At 40.6% G+C, this 26,156-nt stretch overlaps 1 protein-coding gene across 1 annotated transcript in view; it reads right to left on the reverse strand.

Annotated features, from left to right (window-relative positions):
* kntc1 (kinetochore associated 1) overlaps nucleotides 1–26,156 on the reverse strand; it is a 122,381-nt gene that overhangs the window by 40,605 nt on the left and 55,620 nt on the right. The window contains exons 38-47 of the mRNA XM_078227056.1: nucleotides 26,017–26,073; nucleotides 24,106–24,269; nucleotides 22,595–22,699; nucleotides 20,410–20,538; nucleotides 15,750–15,866; nucleotides 14,437–14,546; nucleotides 13,205–13,409; nucleotides 11,663–11,752; nucleotides 11,054–11,225; nucleotides 3,749–3,807 (exon numbers count right to left, since the gene is read on the reverse strand). Of these exons, the coding sequence (XP_078083182.1) occupies nucleotides 3,749–3,807; nucleotides 11,054–11,225; nucleotides 11,663–11,752; nucleotides 13,205–13,409; nucleotides 14,437–14,546; nucleotides 15,750–15,866; nucleotides 20,410–20,538; nucleotides 22,595–22,699; nucleotides 24,106–24,269; nucleotides 26,017–26,073 (1,208 nt within the window). The remainder of the gene's footprint in view (nucleotides 1–3,748; nucleotides 3,808–11,053; nucleotides 11,226–11,662; nucleotides 11,753–13,204; nucleotides 13,410–14,436; nucleotides 14,547–15,749; nucleotides 15,867–20,409; nucleotides 20,539–22,594; nucleotides 22,700–24,105; nucleotides 24,270–26,016; nucleotides 26,074–26,156) is intronic.

The following is a 26,156-nucleotide window of genomic DNA, read 5'->3' on the forward strand; positions in this document are numbered from 1 at the left end:
AAGAGTGCAAAAAAGATTTACTAGGATGCTACCAGGACTTGATGGTTTGAGCTATAAGGAGAGGCTGGATAGACTGGGACTTTTTTTCCATGGAGCGTAGGAGGCTATGGGGTGATCTTATAGAGGTCTATAAAATAATGAGGGGCATAAATCAGCTAGCTGGTCAACATCTTTTTCCAAAGATAGGAGAGTCTAAAACTGAAGGGCATAGGTTTAAGGTGAGAGGGGAGAGATAGAAAAGGGTCCAGAGCAGCAATTTTTTCCACACAGGAGGGTGGTGAGTGTCTGGAACGAAATGCCAGAGGTAGTAGTTGAGGCGGGTACAATTTTGTCTTTTAAAAAGCATTTAGACAGTTACATGGGTAAAATTGGTATAGAGGGATATGGGCCAAACACAGGCAATTGGGACTAGCTTAATGGTAAAAACTGGGCGCCATGGACAGGTTGGGCCGAAGGGCCTGTTTCCATGCTGTAAACCTCTATGATTCTAAATAACAGAAAGGCAATTTACTTTCTAAAATAACAGTTAACATTTGAACTGTCTGCAACATCCTCAAATGGGATTCCACTGAGACGGTTGAATGAACAGAACACTTGCCCACCCCCCAGTTTGTTGGGGGGGGGGGAATATGGCTGGTGCCTAGGCCAACACCTTCCTACCCAACCTCTGTGATACGAAAGGCAGATGGGTCTCAAAATCAGAAGCTCATTCACCATTTTAAATAAATTAACGGCCAATTGAGCTCATTACCAAACAATTGATCCGAATACTACACTGCCTGTAACAGAAAACAGTTGTCCTCACTGCCCATGATCCATGTCCTTTTCATCACAGGACTTATTTGCAGTCCCATCAGCACCCATTACTGAGTTCTGGCACTGCTCGAGTTGCTGGCTAATCAAATTCACCAGCAGCTCTCCTGGGCAGGACTTCCTCACACTCACAGAAGTCCTACTCTGAATTCACTCATGCCATTGGTATTGCTGCAGGGTGGCCCTTGTTGAGCATCAGTTGGAACGGCGCCAACTTTCTTTCTGGGGGAGGTGGTGGGCAATTTGCCCCCCATCCAACATGCAAAATCCAGCCCTTGGTTTCTAGTCTGCATTGAATTTGCTGACCTTTGCCAGAGGAGGGAAATAGTAGCAAGCGGTTCGCCAGAATTTCTCTCGTTTTCAACTGCTATCCTATTACCTCTGCAATGAGGATGAGATCAGTTCTGATCATAACATCCGACATGTCTGAATAGCCTGCAGATACTTTAAGTATGGCAAAGTCAGTTCTCAGATCAGAATATTCCATCTTCCTCCCCCATCTCACTTGAACAATCGCAGGAGATAAGTAGACCACAATAACTTGAGTTTACATTTCCAGAAATTGAGATAAGAAATAGTTTTAACAATATGTAACTAAGAAGAGAGCACATCTGACAGGCATAAATAACTAACAAAATGAAAAAAGGATCTTGACAAGGTTAAAAACGCAGCTTGGAATTCAGAGAAACAATTAGCGCTTTGGATAGTATGCTGCATAGGAACAGGAGTAGGCCATTTAGCTCCTAAAGCCATTTTCTCACTCCCATAATAACCAAGTACGAAAGGAATATGGATAACAAAAATCTATAATCTCGACTTTAAAATTCATTTATCAACTGCAGTTCCAAACACTGACTATCCTTTGTATGTAGTTTCTAATTCACTCATGAAAGGCCTAGTCCTAACCTTTAGAAATAGTTTACCTCTACTCTATCAGTTCACCATAACATCTCAAAAATGTGGATCAAAACAACTTAATGTTCTAAATTGGCCTAACCAGGGTTTTGCACAGCTGCAACATTACTTTTACTCCCTCATGATTCTAAGCTTCAAGATACAAAGGCAAGATTATTTTCTTTACCTGGATGCGGACACCCAAGTCTCTTTAGACCTCCACTGTTTCACCATTGATAAGGTGTTTTGATCAAACCTCTTAAAGGCTCAAAGCAGATTACCTCACACTTGCCCATGTTGAATCTATTTACCATAGTTTTTTTTCTCATTCACTTAATCCATTGATATCTCTTTGTAATTTTTTTGTTTCCATTTGAACTATCTACAATGTTACTCACCTTGGTATCATTTGCGTATTTGGTTTTCTATCTCACTATCTAAATGGTTAATAAAAGTGCTGCATAGTTGAGTCCCCTATGGGATGCCTTTATTCACATCCTCTCAATTAGAGTACCTTCCCATTTTCCCTAATCTCTGGGTCCTACTGCTGAGCCAATTTTCTTACCAAGTCAATATTTTGCCTTCAATTCCACAAGCTTCAGCTTTAGGTAAAAGTCTCTTTATGTGGGACTTTATCAAATGATGTCTGGAAATATCATGCACACATTCCCCTGTTTAAATAATTCAATCAGGTTTATCACACATGACTACACTTTAAAATCAACAGATTTTCAAAGTGTTCACTCTTTCTACCCTTAATTATGGACACGAGTAATTTCGGGACACTAGATTTTAGACTAATTGGTCTGTTATAGGGACCTTTCTTATATAGGGATTGACATCATTACAAAGATCAAGAAAATTTTGGAAGTCAGGGCATCTTCAATGTTCTCACCTACTTCCTTTAAAACTGCTGGATGGAACCATCTGATCTGGGGATGTCACATTTTATGCCTTTTTTTTCCATTCCTGTTATTTTGCTCAAGAAACTAAATCTGGTTCATTACTCAATATTGAATCTAATTATGCCCTGTTCCCTTGTTGGGACACATTAAGTGTATTCAAAGCAGTTTTCTGCAATAAAAATATTCACTTCCCATTCTAACACAAGCTGAGTTTTCTTATCCCAACCTATGAAAGCAAAATCCCTTGTTTAAACCACGCTGCCTTTTGTAACATCATGCTGGTCTAATCTCTGCATTATATATTCAGTCACACCACAGCTGCTACCAGGGATCCAATACACAACGTCATTCATCATTTTTTCTTTCTTAATCCTTTCCATAGAGTCTCCATTGCGTGCTTACCTATCATTCTATCCTCTCTCATCACTGAAGCAATCTCATCCTTTATCACAAGGCTAGTTCTCCCCTTCTAGCTCTTAACTATAGACCTTTTATTCTGGTATATTCAGTTGCCAGTCATGTCTCCATGATGACTATTATGTCATACTCTCTTTGCATCTGCAGTCCATTCACTTCATACAAACATACAATATATAAAGAACAAAGAGTGCTTATTTGGGCCACACACACCCTAACGTGTCCTTCTGCTCTCATGTTTTACTTACACATTTACTTATTTCTCTGCCAAGTTAATTCTTTTTTAAAATATTTTAAAGTTTCTCGTTACCTGCGGTGCATAAAACATCTCTTTGACTGTTACTCTACTCTCTTCCTATTTTTTGCTCAGAATTATTTCTACTACCATTTTCTCCTGAGCTCCCTACCGCCCCGTTTACTAACGTAGTTGTTGACTGCCCCATTCAGCCTTTCCACTTGGAACCTGGTTCCAGACCAGTTCAGGAGGAGTCAGTCCTAACAGAACAGTTCTTTCCTTCTTCAACATCCCATGAAATGTTGGTCGATATAGTGGGACAACATCTGTACCTAATACTGCTTTTAAATGAAGACCATAAAGAAAATAGTTAGCAGGGTGGCCAGGTTGCAGGTTATGTTATTTCAACTTCCTCCTACAACTTAAAACAATTCTGTTCCCATCAACAGTTACTTCTGAAGCAACCAAGGCCTCTCAAACTCACCTTCATCAGTTTAGATATCAAAAGCAACGTAGCAAATGTCTCCTCACTGACTTCTGAAGCTGCAAAAAGATCAAATGTTCAAGCTTGTAATTTCATAAGTTCAATAAACAACAAAGGCAGACATTTAGCAAAATCACATAAAACCAAGAATTGCCTACGTAGATATTAAAACAGAACTGACTTAGGGGTAGGAGGCAACATTTCAGTTTGGTAATGGGGTAAACTTGGAGATTCAGTTAACAGTGAACAGAATAGTAGCAGACTTCAGGAAGATAGAGACAGGTACTGTAGCATAGCAGTTATGTTGCTGGATAACTAGTCCAAAGGTCTATACCAATAACCTGGAGACACAAGTTCAAGCTACACCACAATAGCTGGGAAATTTAAATTCTACTAATTAAATAAATCTGGGATTAAAAAATTAGAAATAGTATTGTGACCATGAAACTACCAGATTGCTTTTTAAACCCATTTTCTTACTAATATACTTCAGTAAATCTGCCATCCTTACCCAATGACTTTTTTATTCAAAAAGAGGGGGAAGAGAGAAAACAGGAAAGAAACTACTGGCTAGTTAGCTTAAAAACTATTAAAAATAGAATGACAGGGCACTTATAAAATTGTTTGTGAGGGGAATTGAATACTAAAGTAGGGAGATTACACTTCAGTTATGCAGGGCATGGGCAAAAACCACACCGGGAGTTCTAGGTACAGTATTGGTCTCCTTATTTAAGGAAGGATATAATGTGCTAGAAACAATTCAGAGAAGGTTTACAAGACTAATACCTGGAATTGGTTTGTGGCAAGATTAATAGAAAAGATAAAGTAAGTGGCAGAATAAAATAAAGTAGCTAATTAAAACACACAAGTTTGGCATCATTGCTGCAGTAAGTGTGATCCAGGGCAGCAAACACATCAGAGAAAGTTTACGAGACTAATACCTGGGTTGTCTTAGGAGGAAGTGTTGGACAGTCTAGACTTGTATCTGCTGCGGTTTAGAGTGAGAGATGCTTTGACTGAAACATGCAAAATCCTGAGGAGTCTCGACAGGGTGGATGTGGAGAGAATGTTTGCTCTTGTGGCAGAATCTAGAACCAAGGGGTCACTGCTTAAAAATAAGGAGTTGCCCATTTAAAACAGATGAGGAGAATTTTTTCTTTCAGAGGGTTGAGTGTCTCTGGAACTCCCTTCCTCAAAAGGTGGTGGTTTTTGAATATTTTTAAGGCAAAACAAGATAGAAACATAGAAACCCTACAGTGCAGAAGGAGGCCATTCGGCCCATCAAGTCTGCACCGACCACAATCCCACCCAGGCCCTACCCCCACATATTTTACCCGCTAATCCCTCTAACCTACGCATCTCAGGACTCTAAGGGACAATTTTTAACCTGGCCAATCAACCTAACCTGCACATCTTTGGACTGTGGGAGGAAACCGGAGCACCCGGAGGAAACCCACGCAGACACGAGGAGAATGTGCAAACTCCACACAGACAGTGACCCGAGCCGGGAATCGAACCCGGGACCCTGGAGCTGTGAAGCAGCAGTGCTAACCACTGTGCTACCGTGCCGCCCTATAGAATAAAGATGGAACGTGACCGCAACAGAGTGCCAAGAATTTGGTGAATCCAGAGAACATTGAGGGTGGGATTTTCCAGCCGCGTTGCCCCAAGGCTGGAAATTCCCACCTGAGGTCAAATGACCTTTGTATGGGCCGCCAAATTTTCTGTCCCGCCCGCTCTAATTCCCTTGGTGGGCGGGACGGAAAAATTCTGCCCCAAGTCTCTTTCTAAATATCTAATATTATCTGCATTTCACATATAACTGCAAGTACTGTTTAAATTCTAAACCTTATCCAGGAGCCCAAGCAGGGAGATAGAAGTTATCCGCTAGGAAGCAGACAGTAAATTAAAGAATCAAGCTGGAACTGGTTTTTCAGTCCCTGGACTCAATTAGTGAGTTTATTTTCACAGCATATAAATTCAGACATTTTCAGTGTGACCTAGCACTGGGATGTGAATTCAATGGAGTGCTGGGAGTTTGATGAGTTGAGGGAGTTCGTTGAGTAGAGGAGGGAGGTGTTTTTTCTAACTTTTTCACCCTATGGGAATTGGTTGTTGCTCTACTACAGGGGAAGAAACTCTATGTTTGGCGACTATCTGGTGAGGGGTTAAAATCTATTCTACTCCTTAGGTTTAATATAGTATAGTAGTTTGTGGTAAGATTAATAGAAAAGAAAAAATAAATAATTGAATGAAATAATTAAGTAGTTAATTAAAACACCCAAGTATGCAAGTGTGATCCAGGGCTGCAGCAAGTGTCTGTGGCTTGAAGAGCTTCAACTCGAAATCATTGAGTTGGAGGCCAAGCTGCAGGTATTGAGAAACATTAGGGAGGGCATAGGGTCTTCTGATTTGGAAGGTGGTCGGGCTCAGGCTGGTGTGTCTGCCGTTGAGGCAGGTAAAGGGATCAAGAGGGCAGGAATGTCTGCCCCTGCAATTGTCCAACAGATCTGATGTTCTTTCAGCTTGTTCGGATGAGAGTGGAGGCTTCAGGGTGGAAGAGCTGACTGGCCATGGCACTGTGGTACAGGAAGCCTTTCAAGTTGGGGGAACCAAACAAAAAAGGATGTGGTAGTAGGGCACAGGACAGTAAGGGAGATTGACACTATTCGCTGCAGCAAAGAGTGAGTGTCCAGTCAGCTGTGTTGCCTGCTAAGTGCTGTGACTCGGGATAGTTGCTCAGGACTGCAGATGAACGGATCCAGTTGATGTGATCCATGTAGGTACCAACAACATAGGCAAGACAAGGAAGGAGATTCTGCTGTCAGGAAACAGAGGTTGTTTTAAATAATCTATACTTGTATTTGTATGTGTTAGAAATGAGGCATAGCCTTAAGTTTACTTTTTGCATTTCTGTATATGAAAGAGTTAAAACTTTAGTTAGCTTCATGTTAAACAAAGGTCCATGCAGGTTTGTGGGTTTTAGTTTCATTTTAAACTGTACCTACATTGTAATTAAAGATAAATGATGTAAAAACAAAACAATATAGAGGTTAAACAACCTAAGCCATTGTTTAGTAACCAAGGTCCTAAATTGAGAAGCATGAGCACTTGTGGTTCAGTTGGAACCAGATATGCGAGAAAAAAGCAGCTCTCAGAAAGCAAGTCCCAGAAGTTAAAGAACATCGTTCTAGAAACCAGGGAATGAAAGAGAAGTCCCAAGAAGACTGAAGGGAAAAAGAACTGGAATCTGAACAAGGTACTGTTCGCTGAAGTTAAAGAAAGGGACAAAGAGGGGCTCCCAATTTACGACAGATCTGAAGGGAGCAGATCTTGGGAAATTGGCTAGCAAGAAGCCAGACATCTGAAGTAATCTTAAGGTTGGTGCTACTTTAAAACAGCCTGTGAAGCAGTATTGTTCTATTGGCATGACTGGCTACCCGAGAGATTGTGTGGAAGCTTGAATGCACGTAGCAATCCAAGACAGCAGAATACTGAAAGGAGTGATTGGAATCCTGGACGTGGATCCTTGGTGAAGATACCAGAGTGAAAGCATTGTTTGGAAGAAGATTCTAAGGCGAGTTTTTCAAGAGTGGAGTTTGGAAACATCTGGGTGAAAGTCAGATTCTAGAGAGACTAGTTAGTTGGCTCAGTGTGATAAGCATCTGGGGGGGTTTGATAAAATATCCACAGAAATTATATTGGGTGGACCTGCAACTTGGTTTCAGAGTGTTGTGTGTTTAACCCCAATTGGCCTGTTGGTTTACATAGACTGTGTAGTTATAATATCACAAATATTCTGTAACTCATGATAGCCTTACAAATCTGGGTACACCTGTGAAGATATAGGTGGGGTGAAGGGGTACTATATAGTAGTTCATCTTTGCATAATTAATAAATGTTTTATGCTTTTGTTAAAAGTTAGTTTGCAGTCCTGTTATTCTGTTATCCAAGGCTCGGAACAAAAAGATACAAGTTACAGTTTACTGAGCCAAGGTTCCATTCTGCGTTGACTGTACAGTAGTGGCATTAGCTGGGATCATAACACTGCATAGTCAGTATGAGGAGCAAGGCACCAAATTAAGAAGCAGAACCTCAAAAGTAATCATCTCTGGATTATTACCCAAACCATATGATGCAAGATAAATAAAGCTAGAGAGATGAATGCGCGGCTCTAAGACTGGTGTCGGAGAAATGGGTTCTGGTTCATCGGGCACCAGCATTAGTACTAGGGAAAGTGAGGGCCGTACCATTGAGACAGACTACACCTGACCATGCTGGGACCCGTGTTATAACAAGCCACATAACTAGGGATGTGGGGAGGGCTTTAAACTAAACAAAGTTCAGGGTGAGAGATCAAGTTTGGGTAGATGTCGCAAATCAAGCGTAGAGTCAAGGCAGGCAAAATAGTAATATGGGAAATGAGTGTCAGAGAATGGCAGGAAGGGACAGAGGAAAAAAAACTAAATACAACAGTCAAACTAAAAGTTACAAAGATAACAAAGCCAAAACAAATATTTTGCTTCTCTCTTCACTGTAAAAGATACAAAAACCATTCCAGTAATAGTTGTAAAACAGGAGGTGGAAGGGTGTGTGAAAATTAGTGAAATTACAATAACTAGAAAGTAATACTGAGAAAATTGATGAAGCTGTGTGCGAGTACCAGTCTCTAGGTCCTGATGGACTTCATCTTGGGGTCATAAAAGAGGTGGCTTATGGGATAGTTGGTGCGTTGGTTTCTGGAAAAGTTCCATCAGACTGGAAAGTAGCAAATATAACCCTTCAATGCAAGAAGGGAGGGAGACAGAAACCAGGACGCTATAGGTCAGTTAGCTTGACGTCTGTTATGGGGAGGGTGTTAGAATTGATCATTAAGGAGGTTTTACAACTGGGCACTTAGTAATCAGGAAGAGTCAGCATGACTTTCTGAAAGGGAAATTATGTTTTACCAAGTTGGGGGGGGGGGGGGGGGAAAGAGAGAGAGAGAGAGAGAGAGTGTGTGTGTGTGTGTGTGTGAGAGAGAGAGTGTGATAGAAGATTAGCTGGCAGATTAGCTGGCAGAAACAAAGAGTATGCATAAATGTTTTCTTTTTCTGATTGGCAGAATGTGAAGAGGAGAGTCCTGCAGGAATATGTGCTGAGGCTTCAACCTTTTATTATTTATATGAATGATTTTGATGTGGGAGTTAATATTGCATGGCACAAAGATAGCTAGGAAAGTATGTTGTTAAGTGGACATAAGGAGGTTACAGATGGATATAGAAATCTTAAGTGAGTGGGCAAAAATCTGGCAGATGGAGTTTAAAGTTTAGTTTATTTATTAGTGTCACAGGTGGGCTTACATTAACACTGCAATGAAGTTACTGTGAAAATCCCCTAGTCGCCACACTCCAGCGCCTGTTCGGGTACATTGAGGGAGAATTTAGCATGGCCAATGCACCTAACCAGCACGTCTTTCAGATTGTGGGAGGAAACCGGAGTACCCAGAGGAAACCCATGCAGACACGGAGAGAACATGCAAATTCCGCACAGACAATGACCTGAGCCGGGAATTGAACCCAGGTGCTGCCCTAACGAGGGGGAACATGAAGTTGTTCACTTTGAAAGAGAGAATAATAAAATAGAGTATTACTTAAACGGAGAATGTTTGCAGAATTCTGAGGTCCAGAAGGGTCTGGGCATTCTAGGGCCGAATCACAAAACGTTGGTATGCAGGTACAGCAATAAAGGCGGCTAATGAATGGAATGCTATCCTTTATTACGTGAGGAATTAAACATAAAAGGACGTTATGCTTCAGTTATAAAGGGCATTGCTGAGACCACGTCTCAAATACTACAGGTTCTGATCTCCTTATTTAAGGAAGGATGAAAATGTATTGGGAAATGTTTCAGAGGTTTAATAGATTGATACTTGAAGTGAGTGGTTGCTTCATGCAGAAAGAGTGAACAGTCGGGACTTGCTACCCACATCCTTACCCCACACCCACAAATTTTGCTGGCACTAGGATTCCTAGAACCATTTTTTTTTAAAAACCGAGTTTTATGGAAGGTAGAATTTTGAGGCCGACCAGAGGTGCAGTGGAATAGTCAAGTCTAGAAGCAACAAAGCATAGACAAAAGTTTCAGCAGCAGATGAATTGAAGCAGAGACATTAAAGAGGGCTGGCACAGGTACAATGCACTGAAAGAATCTTGCAACACGGAAAGAGGGCTATGAAATCCAATCAATCATATTTAATTAAGAACATAAAGAACATAGGAGCAGGAGTAGGCCATCTGGCCCCTCGAGCCTGCTCCGCCATTCAATAAGATCATGGCTAATCTTTTCGTGGACTCAGCTCCACTTACCCGCCTGCTCACCATAACTCTAAATTACTTTACTGTTCATATTTTCAGCTCTTTAGTCTACAATAGTTCAGATTTAACCAGGTCTGTAGTAGATATGACAGAAATTCTGTGTTCAGAAATCAGAATTTTATTAAAGTAAAAATACTCTCTCCTGAAATTCAGTTATAATTTGGACTATTTCAAGCCTCGTGGTGCAGTATTCAACCGTTGACACTTGATGGAGCTGTGTAGAAGTTAAAATACAGCACTATCAGCCACTGGCTCAAAATAAATTAAGAAAAAACATAGCTGAATGAACTGGGAATTCAGCATTCAAATCATCTTGGTTCAGGATCTATAACCCAAAAAAAGCCTTCTAGCCTTTTTTGGGTAAGCAAAGTAAACTGATTAAAGCAGCAGAGGCATTTATATCACTAATTGCTCTAATCCATGTGCTTAAATAGTGTTTGGAATGCCTAGTTCTGGCAGAATCACACTTCACTCATTCCTCACACGTCATTTTAACGAACATTCTTAAAAATAAAACTTGTTTTGCTTATTGAAAAAGAATGCTGCAAGAAATGAGCACAAACTTATGCTGTGCCAAAAGTGCACCATTCCCTCGGAGGGTGGTTATGATCCTTTAGCTTGTGGTTCACATGCAGTTAGTTATTCATCCTCCTTTTACTTCTCTACTTTAAAATAAACCACAATAAGACCACAACATTAAATTACAAAAATCACTCTTAAAAAAGTGGTTACCAACAGTTCTTCATCCCCCTCTCAACCCTGGCTTTATTCATACGCTTTTGATTATACTTCAATCAAAAATAATGATGACAACGTTTATCGAACTCTCAAACTTCTGTTGTAATTGTAATGCCATTACTTGCAAGTTAATGAAGGAGATTTTTTAAATATAAATTGATAGCTCTGCACATTATTTAACAAACTCAAATTGTAAAACTTAAATACTTACAAATTACGTTCCAAAATCTTTGAGTGGTTTCAAAGAAGAGTAGGTGGAATGGCAATCTGCTCTCAGCCATTGGTGACAGGTCAATTGAATGTTTCTGGAGATATTGAAGTTCCAGGTTCCCAGGTGCTGAAATTCGTTTGTAGGAGTACAAATGTTGCAAAAGACTTAAAGCCTATTAACACAAAATTTTGTTAAAATTTATTGCTTCACAAGCTTTGTGTTAAGTAAATATTTGGAGTAACATCATGGAATGCAATGAATTATTGGATTGGCAAAAGGCTTCCTGGGCCAACAATATTTTTCTATATTTAAAGAGTTTTGCTCAAATTGTCAGGAATACTGTAACTTCATCACAATAAAATGATAACAAAAAATACTTGTAAAGGGCGAAGGCTTTTCTTCTGGATCAAAATATGATCTCCATTCACATAATTTCCCCCAAAACTTTTGTTCACCTCTAGTTCACATGGAAACCCTCACTCCTCTGCCAAAAGATTAATTTAAGCACAGAGCACCAGGAACTTCAGTAACACATTCATTATCATGTGTACGTAAAGATGATATTCTGTTTGCAGACATTTTTTATCCTCCAGATCTATTTGTTCCCACCTGATCCAAGTTATAATCCATGGCAGGTTCATTTGCCAATTTTATAATCTTTAAGGCACTTTCAATGATTTCGTAGTTATATGGATCCATCTGAAAATTAAGAGAAAAGGCTCACATTAGTATTCAACTCAATAATGGAGCAAATTGTTCCTATTTTAAAACATACAACAGTACAAGATCCTTCAAGTTGAGTTTGAACTTGCACAGTTGTCGGAAAAATAGAACCTCATACCCAAAACCTCCATGGATAGTCACCAGATTGGAGACACCATCACCAGCAAGTTTTACAGAATAACATTTGTTGCAAAATCTTCAGTTGCTATTAACACTCAAAACTTGTGTACAGTGGGGATCTTGGCTGGATGTAGACATGTCATATTTCAGTACCCAACTTTAAGCCAAAGTTACAGCATTGTGTAGTTGGGCATTCTACAATAGAAAGAACATAAAAACATCCAAGAGCATAATGTGTACATTTACTATGATGAATGCAAGCCCCAACAACACTCTAGAAGCTATCCAGGAGAAAGCAGCCCGCTTGATTGGCATCTCTTCCACAAACACTCGCTCCCTCCACCACCAATGCACAGTAGTAGCAGTGTGCACCATCTACAAGATGCACTGCAGGAAGTCACCAAGGCTCCTTAGGCAGCACCTTCCTAACTGACAACCACTGCCATCTAGAAAGACAATGGCAGCAGATACATGGGAACACCATCAACTGGAAGTTCCCATCCAAGTCATTCACCGTCCTGACTTGGATATATATTCCCATTCCTTCACTGTCGCTGAAAATCCTGGCTCCTTCCCTAACAGCAGAGTGGGTGTACATACACCACATGGAAATTGTAGTTCTGAGGACAGACTTCCTGATACTTGGACTATTTTCACAGAATCGGAGAAAGCCAATGGAGGTTCAATAGAAGCCTTTAGAATAATAAAGAAATAAGTTGAAAAAGGAGTTACTATTTCCTTTGGATGGTGAGTCAATGCCGGGAGGCAGGCTCTTTATGGGGAAGAGATTAATTTAAAACTGTTACTAAGGAGAGAGGAGGAGACGGGAGAAATACCTTCACTAAAAAAAGTTGTGGGAACATCAAATGCACTGCCTCCAGGAATGATTGAGGCAGAGACCATTGCATCCTCTATCTGAACAGCGAATAAATATTTGAAGCAGAAGAAGATATAGAGCTATGGGAAGACAGTAAAAAGCGCACGTAAACACAATGGACAAAATAGTCTTTTTGTTCTGCAAACCTCTATGGTTCAGTAAAAACCCAATCAAGAAAACAGTGAATCAAGGGGTCAGAGACATGTTTAAGGATTAGGGAATCGGAGAACCTCATGGAGAATTCCTTTAAGCTCTTATTTGAAGAAACAAGGACCATTATTATCAAGTATATCTAAAAGCTGAGCTAAGCACTAAAATTCAGCCAATATGCCATTGCTGCTGGGTCATCTACAAAATAATCTTTTTTCAATTACTGCTTTAAAAGTAGGGCATGGATGCTATATTAAATTAGTTTAAAAGTAGATTATTACCTTGCGTAAAGTACCACTCAAACTAATGACCAGGTTGGTTTTACTTTTTAATAAAGGCATGATTTCAATAGCTCTTTCCAAAAGTTGAGCAGGAGATTGTTTGATGTCACCTGGCTCTCCTTCACCACGATGGCCATTTGTATCTTGTAAAAGCAATGTCTCGATATATAATTTGAGTGCATCATCACTGTTCAGTCCAAAAGCACTAAAGGAAAAACATTAGAGCATCCCACAGTTCACCAAGTTTCAAACTAAGTAATCACATAACTCAGTTAATATTTAAACGATGAGTACCAAAGATTTCAAACAATGCCCATCACAAAATACAATACTAGCAATAAACCAATTTCATTTCTGAATAATAAAGGTCATTGACGGCCATCCCTTGAGTTGAGGATGGCATCTACTCAGGTTTGAGTTTTTGCCATGGGTCTTGTGACTCAGTAGGCCAATTCCTGACCCACATGTAGCAGGACTTTTCATGAGGCAGTGGGAACAAGAGTATAGGATTAGCATGCTTTTCTTTCCTTCTCTGCCAACACACTGCCTCATCTTTGGAGAGAACGCAAAGAAGGTTCACCAGGATGTTTCCTGATCTCGAGGGTGTTGGCTTTGAGGAGAGGTTCAATAAACTAGGATTGTTTTCATTGGAAAGACAGAGAATGAGGGGAGGCCTGATGGAGGTTGACAAAATTATGAGAGGCATAGACAGAGTGGATCGTCAGAGGCTTTTGCCTGGGGTTGAAGTGTCAATTACAAGGTTGAAGGTGAGAGGGGGAAAGTTTAAGGGAGACGTGTGTGTGCCTGGAACACACTGCCAGAGGAGATGGTGGAAGCAGGCACATTAGCAACATTTAAGAGGCATCTGGATGGGTACATGAATAGGGGGGGAATAGAGGGATACGGACTGAGTTAAGGCAGAAGGTTTTTTTTTAGTTTACTTAGGGCACCATGATTGGCACAGGCTTGGAGGGCCGAAGGACCTGTTCTTGTGCTGAACTTTCCTCTTGGTTCTTTATCATTAGGACAAAGCATGATGCAGCTTGATGGGCAAGTTGTTGCCATTCTAAACAACTGGTAGCAAGGTCCTCCCAGTCATTACGGTCGACGCCACCACACTCCAATCTCTTCTCAAGGATGACAATGCCATCGGTCAATGCAGCAAAGAACATTTTGAACAACTCTTTACTCTTTTGATATGTATTTTGAACTGCTTTATGAATCTTAATTACCTGCAGTACTCCATTATTAGCTCAGTGTTCACATTTGGATTCTGCACCAAAATAAGGGCACATTCCTTTCTTTTTGCTAGATTATTACGAAGTGTTGATTGAAATGCAATCTAAAAAGACCAGAAATTAAGAGCACCGAGAAGTTAATAAATCACAAAAATGCTTTTGTAGACTCAGGAAGTTAACAAAACTTTGATGAGTGAAACACTACAGTGTGTACTTGAATGCCAATTGCACATTTACACCACTACTGCAGTATAAGGAAGAGCGAAACAGCCTAAATCTCGAGTCAAACACGATGGAGGCACCAGCTACACTTCACTTGTTTAAAATCCTGATTTACACAACACTATGTGGTGGGAGCCCACCTCAATTCAATAAAATCAGACAGGGCAGGAAATGATTGATGATTGGCCAATTAATTGGTTTAGTTGGTCACCCGCCTCTGGTCAGCAAGCGGCTAAGCTGCTTTCATTCCTGCCATGAAATTATCCCATCAGTGCAAGACACCATCAGGCTCCCTTCCCTTCTCCAGAGGTTTGGGAAAATTCAGCCCATTGAAACAATTCAACATCATAGTGCATACAGGTTGCAGTGGACATGAGGTGTAACACTAATTAAAACGATACAGAGATGAGTTTTGAATGAAAGGGCAACTGTTCTTTTGAAATCTACACTGTGGATAATTCCATTAACATAAATGATCACATGAGGTTTCTACTGTTTAAATTACTTTTCCAAATGCAGATAGAAGTTATTAGGATCAGACAAATTTACAGTAACTTACATTTTTAAAGCATCTGTAATGGATTAAGATGATCCAAGGTGCTTCACAAGGCCATTCTCTAGCCACAATGACATATTAAGACACAGGGTAGCCAAAAACATGGTCAAAGAGGCAGGTTTTAAGATGATCTTAAAAAGGTTTAGAGCCCTCACTATTTAATTTTAAATTTCCTCAGTTCTAATGTTAGAATCATAGAAGTCCTACAGTGCAGAAGAGGCCATTCGACCCAACGAGTCTGCACCAACTCTCTGACAGAGTATTTTACCCAGGCCTTCTCCCCCAGCCTATCCCCATAACCCCACATGTTCACCCCGCTAATCCCCCTAACCTACAAATCTTGGGACACTCAGGGAGCAATTTATCATGATCAATCCACCTAACCTGCACATCTTTGGACCGTGGAGGAAACCAGAGCACCCGGAGGAAACCCATACAGACACAGGGGGAATGTGCAAACTCCACACTCACCCAAGGCCAGAATTGAACCCAGCTCCCTGTTAAAAAACATTATATTGAAGTTACTTACTCCAAGTTTACTGAGCTTCAGACACCACTCTGTGTCAACAATCAAAGAATTAAACTTCTCTTTTTGTTGCTCCTCCTGAAGCAAATCAGCCAGTTGAGCACCAACAACAGCAACTGCCTGAAAAAGCAAGAATTCAACAAATGAAAAACAGAGGATGGAATTCTCCGCCGCGCTGGTCTAAAAGCCATAATTCCCGCCCGACCATCAATGGCATTTCACATTCTCCGCAGCCCGCCCACTAAAATTCCAGTGGGATGGGAGAATTCCGGCAAAAATAAAGCAACAGTTAACCAATTCTTCTGTAAATCATCAAAAAAGAGAAAATTATTTTATTACAGAAACATTATGCTCACCTTAATAAAGGACTTTAAATAAGATATTTCAACACTAGCAAGCATCAAATATTACCTAATTTTGAAATATGCATATTAAAAATAGTGCATGGTCTCAAGATTCCAAAAAAATGTGTAACTGTAACACTAATCGATTACCATGGGACAGCATCTAATGGTATGCAACAGCCTTCTACTCAACCCTCAAACCATAGGTATTCCTTTCAGAAGAAAGATCACAGTTGCATTGAGCCCAAGGTATGTGTAAACAAGCAGAACAAATTCATTAGGCTTTAAGGAATCAAAGTATATGCTGTATACACGGATAGGAAAACTGCTACCAGCCAGTAAAAGCTTAATCTTCGGCCAACTCCCAAACATTTCATGATGAACAACCATACAAAGAAATTAGAAAATATCAAGGAGAGACTGGGAAGTGGCAAAAAAATTAACTTGACGGAGAATGAGTTTTTTCAGAAAAATGCTCACTTGAGAAGTTGATAAAGAGATTTCATCTTTTGTTCTAAGCTCAATGATGCTGATTTTTTTGTACTGCTATTGATCAGCATGGACCAATCACAGCAAGCAATTCCCTCCAGACTGTCATTGAAAATTCAGGTCCGAAATTAAAAATATTCCCTCCAACCCCAGCAATTAACTAACATAAAAATGTGGAGGCTACATGAAAAAGTTTGAGCTATTTTTTTAATTTCTGGAAGCTTGTGTTACAGATTGTACAAATTAGCAAACGACATAATAGTGTATTAAATGCCAAGTCAAGGGGAATGAAAAAGGAGGAATTGACTGGCAAAGAAATTAATGAAGCAAGGGGTGCGAAGAAAGCTGTGGTTGGATTTGTGGAGGACACCGACAGTGAAGTAGCGGGCGTGAGGCATGGTTCCTGATGATCCAGATCTGTTTAATTTTTAAGACACTTGTGCACTGTCTGTTGTGAGCCCAGATTGAACCTGCCACCACCATACTATCAGACATTGTAATTTCAGATCCTAAACACTCGCTGTGCAAAAATGTTTCTCCTTATGTTGCCAATGCTTCATTTGCCAATTGCTTCAAATCAATGTCCTCTTGCTCTCGATCCGTCCACCAATGGGAACAGGTTTTCCCTGTCTAAGCTGTCCAGACCTCTAATGATTTTGAAGACCTCTACTGAATCTCCTTTCAACCTTCTCTTCAAGGAAAACAGCCCCAACTTTTCCAATCTATGTAACTTCCTCATTCCTGAAGTCATTCTTGTGAATCTTTTCTGCACTCTCTCCAATGCCTTCACATCTTTTCTAAAGTGTGATACCCAGAACCGGATGCAATACTCCAGTTGAGGCTGAGTTAGTGTTCAGAACATGTTTAACAAAACTTCCTCGCTTTGGCACCCTTTATCCCGATTAGTAAATTCCAGAATACCAAATGCTCTATCAACCATACTCCCAACAGGTCCTAATAAGAACATTAGAACAAAAGAACTACGAGCAGGAGTAGGCCACCTGGCCCTTCGAGCCTGCTCCGCCATTCAATAAGATCATGGCTGACCTTTTCGTGGACTCAGCTTTACTTACCCGCCTGCTCACCATAACTCTAAATTCCTTTACTGTTCAAAAATCTATCTATCTTTGCCTTAAAAACATTCAATGAGGTAGTCTCAACTGCTTCACTGGGCAGGGAATTCTACAGATTCACAACCCTTTGTGTGAAGAAGTTCCTCCTCAACTCAGTCCTAAATCTGCTCCTCCTTATATTGAGGTGATGCTTCCGAGTTCTAGTTTCACCCACCAGTGGAAACAACTTCCCACTTCCATCTTATCTATTCCCTTCATAATTTTATATTTTTCTATAAGATTCTTTGAGAACATTACATGTGCAGTGGGCAATGGGGAACCGGTGGATGTGGTGTATCTGGATTTCCAGAAGGCATTTGACAAGGTGCCGCACCAAAGACTGCTACATAAGATAAAGGTGCACAGTGTTACGGGTAATGTATTAGCATGGATAAAGGATTGGTTAACTAACAGAAAGCAAAGAGTGGGGTAAATGGGTGCTTTTCTGGTTGGCGATCAGTGACTAGTGGCGTGCCTCAGGGATCAGTGTTGGGACCGCAATTGTTTACGATTTACATAGATGATTTGGAGTTGGGGACCAAGAGTAGTGTGTCAAAATTCGCAGATGACACTAAGATGGGTGAAAGAGCAGTGTGCAGAGGATGCTGAAAGTCTGCAAAGGGATATAGATAATCTAAGGGAGTGGGCGAGGGTTTGGCAGATGGAGTATAATGTTGGTAAATGTGAGGTCATCCATTTTGGTAGGAATAACAGCAAAATTGACTATTATTTAAATGGTAAAAAACTGCAGCATGCTGCTGTGCAGATGGATTTGGGTGTCCTTGTGCAGGAATCTCAAGGTAATTATGGCGGCAAATGGAATTTTGTCCTTCATTGCTAGAGGGGTGGAGTTTAAAAACAGCGAGGTTATGTTGCAGCTGAATAAGGTGTGGTGAGGCCACACCTGGAGTACTGTGTACAGTTTTGGTCTCCTTACTTGAGAAAGGATATATTGGCACTGGAGGGGGTGCAGAGGAGATTCACTAGATTGATTCCAGAGTTGAGAGGGTTGGCTTATGAGCAGAGACTGAGTAGACTGGGGCTATACTCTTTGGAATTCAGAAGAATGAGGGGAGATCTTATAGAAACATATAAGATTATGAAGGGAATAGATAAGATAGAAGCAGGGAAGTTATTTCCACTGGCGGGTAAAACTAGAACTAGGGGGCATAGCCTCAAAATAAGGGGAAGCAGATTTAGGACTGAGTTGAGGAGGAACTTCTTCACACAAAGAGTTGTGAATCTGTGGAATTCCCTGTCCAGTGAAGCAGTTGAGGCTACCCCATTGAATGTTTTTAAGGCAAGGATAAATAAATTTTTGATAGTAATGGGATTAAGGGTTATGGCGAGCGGGCGGATAAGTGGAGCTGAGTCCACAAAAAGATCAGCCATGATCTTATTGAATGGCGGAGCAGGCTCGAGGGGCCAGATGACCTACTCCTGTTCCTAGTTCTTATGTTCTTAAACCAACCATATTATATCCCTTATTTTATATTGTGTCTCTGTGTTCTTCCTATCAAAATGATAGGAAGGACACGGAGGAAGAATTTTAACATGACCAATGCACCTAACCAGCTCGAGGGGCCAGATGACCTACTCCTGTTCCTAGTTCTTATGTTCTTAAACCAACCATATTATTTCCCTTATTTTATATTGTGTCTCTGTGTTCTTCCTATCAAAATGAATCACTTCACACTTATCTACATTGAATTTCAAATGCCACTTGTCAACCTGCCTATGTCCTTTTGGAGTTCTATCCTTCTTACAGTCCACAATTCTTTCAAGTTTAGTATTAAACAAATTTTGAAATTGTGCCATAAACACCAAGGTCATTAATACACATCAGGAAGAAAGTTAAAGCTTATTTATTAGTCACAATAAAGGTTTACATTAACATTGCAATGAAGTTACTGTGAAATTCCCCTAGTCGCCACACTCCAGCGGTTGTTTGAGTCAATGCACCTAACCAGCGCGTCTTTCAGGCTGTGGGAGGAAACCAGAGCACCCGGAGGAAACCTATGTAGACACGTGGAGAACGTGCAAACTGCACACAGAGTGACCCAAACTGGGAATTGAACCCAGGTCCCTGGCGCTGTACTAACCACTGTGCCACCACACTGACCCTTGGGAAACTTTGTTATAAACCTTATTCCAATCCAAAAGAACATCCATTAACCACTACCCTATTGTTGTCATTCAGCCAATTTTGTATCTGTGCTGTTAGTGTCCTTTTATTCCACAAGCTATAACTTTGTGACAAGTCTGTTGTGCAGGTATTTTATCGAATACCTGCTGGAAGTCCATGTACAAGACGTCAACAGCATTACTCTTATCAACCTTCTCTGTTACCATGATCTAACCCACACAAATTCATTTGGTCTCTTACTTACACCTTCCTCTTATGCCTGTCTGATTTTGGTTTCATTGTGTCAAATAGCTGGAATTTGAGATGAATCTAATTTTTATTATTGTAAAATGGGAATTCTACCTCAAATCCAAATTTGAGAGAATACCAAGGATCTCAGGAAGAATGTTATCTTGAACTAATGCAAAAATGAACAGAGGCCAGGAAACCAAAAAGTAGACCTTGACAAAATTAAGTTGAACCTTTAATTTCCTTAAAAAGAGCCCGTGAAAAATAAAATTCTGCCTCCATAACAAATGCTTTCATCAATACAATGCTATGATTTTAGAATTTTGACAGGGTGTCACACATACCAGAATTTTGTTATAATTTTGCCATGCGTCACTGATGACATTCCACAGCTTATCAAACACAAGCTGCTTTGGTAACAACGTGCAGTAAGCCAGTGCTAAATCAGTGTCAACCACACGACAGTTAAATAGCTGAAAAACAAAAATAAGAAAAGGTTTTAATGTAGAAATATTGGCTTACATCCAAGGAAAACTATTTGCGTTTCTTTAATAAGGCAGCAAATTATCTAATTGTTAGTTGATAAAATTACCTTTTAGTACTGCTTAGTGCACAATCTTACAGGTATATTTGAAGTACAAGGGGTCAATGAATCACACCAGTGAGTGAACACAAATGATAATGATACGAATAACATTTATTTAACAGGAAACTTCAGTTTAATAAAATAGATTATCCTCTTGAGTAAAGTGATCACTAATTTGATTATGGGAAGGTAATGGCTTACTGGTATAATCGCTAGCTACTAATCCAGAAACTCAGCTAATGTTCTGGGGGACCCAGGTTCGAATCCCGCCACGGCAGATGGTGGAATTTGAATTCAATAAAAAATATCTGGAATTAAGAATCTACTGATGATCATGAAACCATTGCAGATCGTTGGAAAAAACCCATCTGGTTCACTAATGCCCTTTAGGGAAGGAAATCTGCCGACCTTACCCGATCTGGCCTACATGTGACTCCAGAGCAAAGTGGTTGACTCTCAACTGCCCTCCAAGGGCAACTAGGGAGGGCAATATATGCTGGCCAATTAGCGACGCCCATGTCCCATAAATGGATTTTTTAAAAATTGGTTCACTGGATAAATGCACCACATGAGTGGCACAAGTCCCAAAATTCAATTTTTGGCTTGTATTGAATTAGCTGTTTTAAATCACTACAATCAGATTTGAAGCCCTCACGTCTTGGGAATGGGAGGTGTAAACTTTGCATTTAGCAGTTTGGTGAAAACTATCAGGATTGGCTTCAACTCCTTCATGGTAGTCTGCTGACACAGACCTCACTTGAGAAAAATGGTCTCTTTTAAGTTTATTTATTAGTGTCACAAGTAGGTCTACACTAACACTGCAATGAAGTTACTGCGAAAATCCCCTAGTTGCCACACTCCGACGCCTATTCAAGGACACGGAGGAAGAATTTTAACATGACCAATGCACCTAACCAGCGTATTTTTCGGACCGTGGGAGGAAACTGGAGCACCCGGAGGAAACCCACACAGACACAGGGTCATCGTGCGGACTCTGCACAGACAGTGACCCAAGCCAGGAATTGAACCCGGGTCCCTGGCGCTGTGTTTCTTAAAGACTTGATTAGCTGTAAGTATTCGCATTCCAACCATTATTCATGTAAATTGAGTCTGTGTCTTTATATGCCCTGTTTGTGAACAGAATTCCCACTCACCTGAAGAAGGGGCTTGGAGCTCCGAAAGCTTGTGTGGCTTTTGCTACCAAATAAACCTGTTGGACTTTAACCTGGTGTTGTTAAACTTCTTGCTGTGAGGCAGCAGTGCTAACTATTGTGCCACTGTGCTGCCCAAAGGATTCTATGTCACCATTGCATACTGGCAACAGCTAGTTACATAGAACATAGAACAGTACAGCACAGAACAGGCCCTTCAGCCCACAATGTTGTGCCGAGCTTTATCTGAAACCAAGATCAAGCTATCCCACTCCCTATCATCCTGGTGTGCTCCATGTGCCTATCCAATAACTGCTTAAATGTTCCTAAAGTGTCTGACTCCACTATCATTGCAGGCAGTCCATTCCACACCCCAACCACTCTCTGAGTAAAGAATCTACCTCGGACATCCTTCCTATATCTCCCACCATGAACCCAATAGTTATGCCCCCTTGTAATAGCTCCATCCACCCGAGGAAATAGTCTTTGAGTTATATGATAATAAAAATTTGAGCCATACAGACAGGATGCCTCAGGTTCAAACACCAATCTGTGCTAAGGAAATAGAAGGACGACAGTTAACCTGAAGGAGGTGGGGTCAAAGTGGAGGAAGTCAGATTTCCTGCTTCTGATTGTTATTCAACAATTCTGGCTGTAAATACACAGATAGTGAGGAGTGGTGAGGAAATCAAATAGCGCACGTCAACACTCATTATTAAATGCTCATATAAGGTGATGCACAAATAGGAAAAGGAGGAAATTGTGGAGTGGGGAGGAAATGTTTATCTTTACCTTGTGCAGCAATGCCTGAGAGTTCTTTTTAATGATTGAAAAGGCCAAGTTTCCAATGTTGATGACAAAATCTTTGATTTCCTTTAAGTCTTGACCTACAAAAAGCTATAAATATAGAAAAGCAAGGCTTATTAATCCCTTATAAATGTGTTTTTGTTTTGCATTCTAGATACAGCCAAACTAATTTTACTCCATTATTTCAGAGGCTGGTGTGAAGCCACATGAGAAATACAACTCTCAAAAAGAAATTCCACTTTTCCAAGGAAACAGCCCCAAGTATTGTAAACTCTAAATAATCATGCTAAACTATTTAAAGTTCATTTATTATTGTCACAAGTAGGCTCACATTAATATTGCAATGAAGTTACTGTGAAAATCCCCTAGTCACCACTCCGGCGCCTGTTCGGGTACACGGAGGGAGAATTTAGCAAGGCCAATGCACTTAACCAGCACATCTTTTGGACTGTGGGGAAAAAACCCACGCAGACACAGGGAGAACATGCAAACTCCACACAGACACTGACCCAAGCTGGGAATCAAACCCGGGTTCCTGGCACCGTGAGGCATCAGCGCTAACCACTGTGCCACTGGAACAATTCACTGATTTCCCAGTCGGATTACCCCAGCACTCACAGGGGGTAACAGCTAGCAATCAACATTTGACAGACTTAGATATTCAAATTAGAAAAATCAGTCTTCATATATTCTTTTGGACACACAACACACTTTTATGGAAATAGTTTGTGCACAAGTATATGGAATCAGTTTGCTTCTTATTGTAAAATTATTTCAGTAGTAAGAAAGCAAGCAAAGAAACAACTCAATTACATGCAGAGCACAAAATAATCAATGATTAGCAGGCAATAATCCGTTCAAACATGATTAGATTATAGGTGAACCTAATAATAAAGTTAGCGGCCAGGAATCTCATCCTGGATTTAACACAGCCCATCACTAACGGAAGCATGGCGACCACCGCACCCCACCCCCCCGAAATTTAGTGATGGCTCAGGGATTAACTTGAGGCTGCATGGCTTTTCCACATCCTCGAAAGGCCACCCAGCAAACCTTACTGGATTTTCTGATGGCCTCCCCTTTGTCAGACATTGAGCCTTATTCAGGGACCTGGCATCACGAAAAAGGGCGCTGCTGACTGTGGGGAAGGTGAGACAGTGCCCATTTTGACTGCATTGAACTACCAACTCCCCCACCCCCGGCCCCCGACCACGCAAAAGAACTGGTGGGGAATCCCGTTGGTTCTCTAACTGCTAAACAAAACAATCAGCCCGACAGAAACCTGTTTACGATTTCATTCCTTATGGTATGCAGGTTGTGGATTTGATGAAAGCAATTTACTTTAATTGAAAGGTAGTACAAGACAGCATATTCCATGCAGCCGATGTGCAGAGATATTTTGAAATAAACATTTACAGAGATAAAATTATAGCTAACTTAGAAAGATTAGCATAAATAAATATTTATCAGTACAAAATACTGGCGTGCTAACCTACCTTTTGGGTCAAGTCAGAATTCATATTGTTTGACACAGAATGTTGATGACAGTTTCCAAAAGAGTTGATGGTTAGCTGCAAAGCTAGTTGCAGCTGACTATACTCTTGTAAATTCTGTAGCAGGATGGTCATGGGTGTAGAAACTGGTTTCAAAGGGTTCTCACCTGTATATAAAAGATTTAAAATTTCTGTAAGTGTCCTTTCTTTTTTTAAACACTATATATACACAGTGATTCATGAAACAAATTGCTACAAAATCTGGGGGGGCCCCACTTCCTGTCACACTGTTGGGTACACTTTTCCTTTCTAAGACAAACTTGGATGAAAAGGTACACAACTATACAGTTGATTAATTTACCATCTTCTATGTTTATGCACTGCTATATTCACAAATAGTTTTCAATAATTTCCATAATTGGTATCGTCTTGAATCTAATAATCATTGGATCATTAGGCGTTATGATACATTAACAAGGGGTGACCTGATAGAAGTTGTTTTAAATTATGAGAGGTATGGATAGGGTGAACAGTTGGAAGCTTTTTCCCAGGGCAGAAATGATAATCACAAGGGGGCACAAGTTCAAGATAAGGGGGGGGAAGGTTCAGTGGAGATGTGCGGGGGAAGTTTTTTTTTTACACAGAGGGTGGTGGGGGCCTGGAATGTATTGCCAAATGAGGTGGTTGAGGCAGTTACGTTAGCCACATTTAAGACTTATCTTGATAGGCATATGAACAAACGGGGAATAGAGGGATATAAGCGGTTGGTCTAGATAGGACACGTGATCGGTGCAGGCTTGGAGGGCCGAAGGGCCTGTTCCTGTGCTGTACTGTTCTTTGTATTAACTTAAACATGAGGCATGGATGATCACTCGGATGCCAATTCTGGTTGGACACAAGTGATCATTCTTCAGAGCCCACCACATATACACATGACAAAGACAGAAGCAGGTTTAGGCTGAGCTGCAATTCCCCTGAACAGTCGAATGGCCCATTTATATAGTGCATATGCTCATATCTGAATGATGGCAACATCAGACAAGGTACCAACATAGGACAAGATTTCATGGAACACTGCTTCAACAAAACAAAGATTAAAAATCAACCTCAGGAGAGAGATTGTGAAGAAAGATTTATAAATCCCTTACTGCAAGAGTGATTTTTCCAACTGTCTAGTCCAAAGATGTGTAGCTTAGGTGGATTGGCCATGATCGAGTTGCGGGGATAGGGAGGAGGGTCTGCCTAGGTAGAGTGATCTTTTGGAGAGTTGGTACAGACTCAATGGGCTGAATGGCCTCCTTCTGCACTGCAGAGATTCTATGGATTCTCAATCAGCCACCCTATTACTTTTGAATGACATAGCAAACATTACCAAGTACAGGGAACATTCGTCCAGTGGAACTGGATTAAGATTGGCCAAAATTTATTTTTTTTGCAGATGCTTACAGTCAGAGGAGAGATTTCATCTCGAGACTGGATATTTCTTTCAATTCCTTTTTGGAATGCAAGTGTCACTGATAAGGTCAACATCCCAAACTGCTCTTGGGGTGAGCCGCCTTCGTTAACTGTTCGAATCCATGTGATGTAGATGCATCTACAGTACTGTTCAGCGGGAGTTCCAGCATTTTCATTTAGTGGCAATAAAGGAGCATTGGTACAGTTCCAAGTCAGGAAGGGGAGCTTCCAGCTCGTGGTGTTCCCACACATCTGCTACCTTTGACCTTCCAAGTGGTAGAGATTGCATATTTGCAAGGTGCTGTCTGAAGGAGCTTTGATGAGTTGCTGAACCCAAACTATGAACAGGGAGTGTGCAAGCCACTTGTCATCCCTTTTAACAGGCAGTTTTAACATTAAATGATATATCAAACTTGCCATTTATAAAGATCAGTAGGTTTGGTTAACGATAAAAAATACCTTCTACACCTGGGCTCAATGGCAAGCCTATGCATTCCAATGGATAGAGCTTTTTATCTGCATAAAAGAAGAACAGTGTCAAAATGATTCATCATCTAGATATTAAGATTATATACTAAATCTCCTTCACTTTACCAGAT

The sequence above is a fragment of the Mustelus asterias genome, chromosome 13 (genome assembly GCF_964213995.1).
Source record: "Mustelus asterias chromosome 13, sMusAst1.hap1.1, whole genome shotgun sequence".
Lineage (NCBI taxonomy): Eukaryota > Metazoa > Chordata > Chondrichthyes > Carcharhiniformes > Triakidae > Mustelus > Mustelus asterias.